General features: G+C 35.2%; 1 protein-coding gene across 1 annotated transcript; it reads left to right on the forward strand.

Annotated features, from left to right (window-relative positions):
- The first annotated feature begins 235 nt into the window (after positions 1-235).
- LOC123881889 (prostatic spermine-binding protein-like) lies at positions 236-2,511 on the forward strand. Its single transcript, XM_045930645.1, has 3 exons — positions 236-518; positions 1,839-1,891; positions 1,994-2,511. The coding sequence occupies exons 1-3, from the start codon at positions 315-317 to the stop codon at positions 2,319-2,321; spliced, it is 585 nt and encodes a 194-aa protein (XP_045786601.1). The 5' UTR covers positions 236-314; the 3' UTR covers positions 2,322-2,511.
- The last annotated feature ends 1,432 nt before the right edge of the window (positions 2,512-3,943 follow it).

Here is a 3,943-nt window from a genome sequence, read left to right on the forward strand (position 1 = left end):
AAACTAAAAATATTGTAATCAAAATGTAATGTCTTCAGCCCCTCATTGATCAATATTATTTTTTCGACACATCTTTTAACACTTGTAGATATGTCTGATATGTGCCTAATGAGAGTATAAGCAAAAAAATTTAAAAAATTGGACACTTGTCCGACACATGTTGTACAAGTATTTTACAGATGTCGGACAACGATAAAAAAAGTGTCAAAGTACCGATATGGGGTTTTTTGACACCGCGACACGCTAGAAAAAAAACGTTTCCGGAGCGAAGGTGAGGTGGAATGAAACAATTTGGTGAGGCGATATCAATTTGAATGATAAACCCTAACGGGACCTTCCCGCACACTCTCGCCGATTCTCTAACGAAGCACAACATTCACAGCACCACCATGTCGGCAACGGACCTTCCAACTCTCTCCTTTCCAAACAACACGATGCTTGTTTCCTCCATAGCCGAAGCTCTCATTCTTCAAACTGTCATTGCTACCGCCAAATCCCTCGCATACCTTCTCATATCGGTACAACACTCTTCTTCTTTCACAATTTCACTTCTGTTTAGTTTTACCGTTCATTAATTTAGGGTTTTATTTTAGATGTTCTGTTTCTTTGTTCAATTTGTTCAACTTGTCTATTTCATGAATCACACGTTTTGTATTTTTTTTATAATGTTTTTTTGTTAACCAGTGTGAGTTAGGGTTTATGATTTGAGCAATTTGTGATTTATGAGTATTAGTGTTGTCAAATATTGGCTATAGTGGCACTACAGCTCTATATTGTAGCTGGGTTTGAACAAATCGTTATTGCTACTTAATACACTATTTGTACAAAATGTTATAGGCTTATAGAAGCACTGTAGTGTAGCAAGATTTGAACAAACCGCTTTTTTCTACGATCTTAGATTGACAACAATGAATGTATCTGGGCAATTGGTATTGTTAATATGCTGTTTTATCCCTCTCTAATGTTACCTCTAAGTTGATTAACACCGAAAATTTACTAGACGATGTGTCAAGAGGGATTCGAAGAAGACATTTGAGGCTAAGTTTAGGAGAATTTTCTAGAATAGGGTCTCATATTGTTTGTGTCTGAATCACATCTATCATCTGTGTCTGTTCTGCAGTTTCAGCTTGTCAAATAGTATACCTTTTACTCTTTTGAATCTATGACCGACTATATACAGGATTTGAACAAATTGTTATTGTTGCTTAATAATACACCATTTGGTACTAAGTGTTATAGGCTTGCTTATAGTGTAGAGAGATTTGAACAAACTGCTTTTTCCTACGATGACAACAATGGATGTATCTTGGCACTTGGTATAGCTGATATGCTGTTGTATCCCTCTTTAAAGTTACCTCTAAATTGATTAACACCAATAATTTACTATACAATGTGTCAAGAGGGATTCGAAGAAGACATTTGTGGTTAAGTTTAGGAGATTTTTCTAGAACATGATATTACATTGTTTTTGTGTGAACCACATGTTTCTTTTTTATCCATGACTATATACAAGATTTTCTTTGTGCCCGTTTGTCATTTTGTCTCTCTCTCTCTCTCTCTCTCTCTCTCTCTCTCTCTCTCCTCGCTCATTGCTGTGAAATCTGACAGTTTCTGTTGGAATTGCAACTATTATGAAATGTCTATTTGCATCATCTTTGCTTGAGGTTGTACACACATAATCAATATTGAACTCAGTATAGTTATGTCCACTCATGCTTTGTGTATGTGATAGGGATTGTTGCTAGTCTGCTTTTCACTAAGTTGAACTAAAACATTCTCTTAACTATACAATTGATTACATTGCATTGGGTGAAGATTCTTGTTTGTTTTTTCTGCAGACTGGATCTCTTCTTACAGATGTCAACAATTTGATGTCACCAATGGATGGAAGGTAAATAATAAACATATATACCTTATACTTTATGCAAATATTTTATGGTTGTTTTAAATTTGGAAAATCCAAATTTCCTCATTTGTTTTTATTCTTGATCAGGTTTCCTTTAGACCAACTGTACAAGGGAAACCATACTTGTGAAGAGAACAAAGATGGCAGTGAAACAGAGGATGATGACGACGAAGACGATGATGATGATGTTAATGACGAGGATGATGAAGATGATGAGGACTTCTCTGGCGATGAAGGTGAAGAAGATGCTGACCCTGAGGATGATCCTGTGCCTAACGGTGCAGGGGGGAGTGATGACGATGATGAGGATGATGACGATGACGACGATGATAATGATGATGATGGAGAAGATGAGGATGAAGACGAAGACGAGGATGAAGATGAAGATCAGCCACCTTCTAAGAGGAAGAAATGATTGATACTAGTAGGTAAATTGTTTTCTTCCTGCCTTTTGAGCACTTTCTATTTTGTAGTAACATTTAGTTATTGGGATGCTGTGACCTGTCGATCCATCTCGCCTATGGCTAACCTTAAGATTTTCAAACACCGATTATTATGTTATTATTATGTATCTGCTGTTATTATTATTGGTGTTGCTTGTCCTAGTTATGCCGCTTTTGTTGTTGTTAGACTTTCAAATTTGATGGTAATTAGATTTACATTTTGTCATTAGAGTTTTTTCCTTTCCAAGGATGAGTTTTTTTTTTAACATTGGCCTTTAAAAGATAGAATTGAAATTACATCAGTCTTGTGGTATATAAAAGAGAGAAAATTGGAGTGAACCCTCACATTTGTGTTTTTGTGTTTATACTGCATTATTTATCATATATAAGTAGGGCACGGGCGGTAACAAAGTTCAAAGTATTTTCTTCTGCTTGATCGCCAAGTTCATGAATTGTGACACCTGCAATATGATTAATTGAAATTCACCAATCACCATGAGCATTATGACATGGGATATTTTGAAACAATACATTTTTACGATTAGGATTTTTTCCAGATACATGCCTCTTTTGCGATGTGATTTAATCTAATCTCCAAACTGTTGGGGTTCTGTGGACAAGGAAGAATGCTTATACACTCATCTCCTTTTGTTAAATGGAAAGCAACAATGGTTGTGAAAAAAATGAATTATATTTTTAGATGAACTTTTATTACTCGTGGCCTAAAATTTGCATGTTCAGTTGTTGAAACTTGAAAGAATGTTGAAAACAATATAGCGTAGAGCGTGTTTTTTTTTTTTTTTTCCTTTACGTTGACAGTAATATAGAGTAGAACATTGAAGAGTTGTATGTTTGCAAATGTATTTTTGGGTGGTTAGTTCTGAGTTATTGCTTTATCTCATGACTTAAGCTATGTAACTTGTTAAGAAAAAAAACGAAGTAACCTTTAAGCCCCTCATAACAAATGTTTTGATGAAAGTCACAGAGAGTGTTGAGTCAAAATGTTAAAATGTAGTAATCACATAGGTGATAGTTTAATCCGCCATGGATTAATCTAAACCTTCAAATGATAGTAACGGTAGGTTGTACTAACAGTGAATTTTACCTAAAAAATCTTCAAACGTGAAAGTGTTTTGCCCAACTCACCACAAGCTTGGAAAAAGGAAGAAAAATAATAATGCAGACAAAAGTCTTGAAAGCTACTACTCTTAATTTAAGCAAGTGAAATACCAGCTATCTCTTAATAAGATGTCTCAGGAAAGTGCAGTAAATATAAAACTGCAGCATGTGCTTTTGTGTCATGGTTCGTGCTAATTATTATTATCTGTCCATGAACTATTTCATTCACTTCACGTACCATTTCCCCAAATGTTTAGGCAAGATCCTAATATTTAGGATCAGTAATGCATTGGATTTATTCAGTGCCTGCAAAGGTGTACTTAACTTCCACCTCAAACCAGAGTGTGTCCATGTTCGTAAGTAAAGGCTTTATGGTTGATATGGGGAAAGAATCTTTTGTGAGAAATGTCTACATTAAGATCATTATTCATCGCTGGCGTTCAATTTGGTTGCGTGCTTTCCGATCTCTTTCCCT

Source organism: Trifolium pratense, linkage group LG4, assembly GCF_020283565.1.
Source record: "Trifolium pratense cultivar HEN17-A07 linkage group LG4, ARS_RC_1.1, whole genome shotgun sequence".
NCBI classification, from domain to species: Eukaryota; Viridiplantae; Streptophyta; class Magnoliopsida; order Fabales; family Fabaceae; genus Trifolium; species Trifolium pratense.

What these genes read in the sequence shown, in the direction of transcription:
- LOC123881889 (XM_045930645.1), top strand. Translation starts at nt 315, where the DNA reads ATGATAAACCCTAACGGGACCTTCCCGCACACTCTCGCCGATTCTCTA. An exon ending in TCGCATACCTTCTCATATCG is followed by an intron (nt 519 to 1,838) that starts GTACAACACTCT and finishes TTTTTTCTGCAG; the next exon opens with ACTGGATCTCTTCTTACAGA. An exon ending in ATGTCACCAATGGATGGAAG is followed by an intron (nt 1,892 to 1,993) that starts GTAAATAATAAA and finishes ATTCTTGATCAG; the next exon opens with GTTTCCTTTAGACCAACTGT.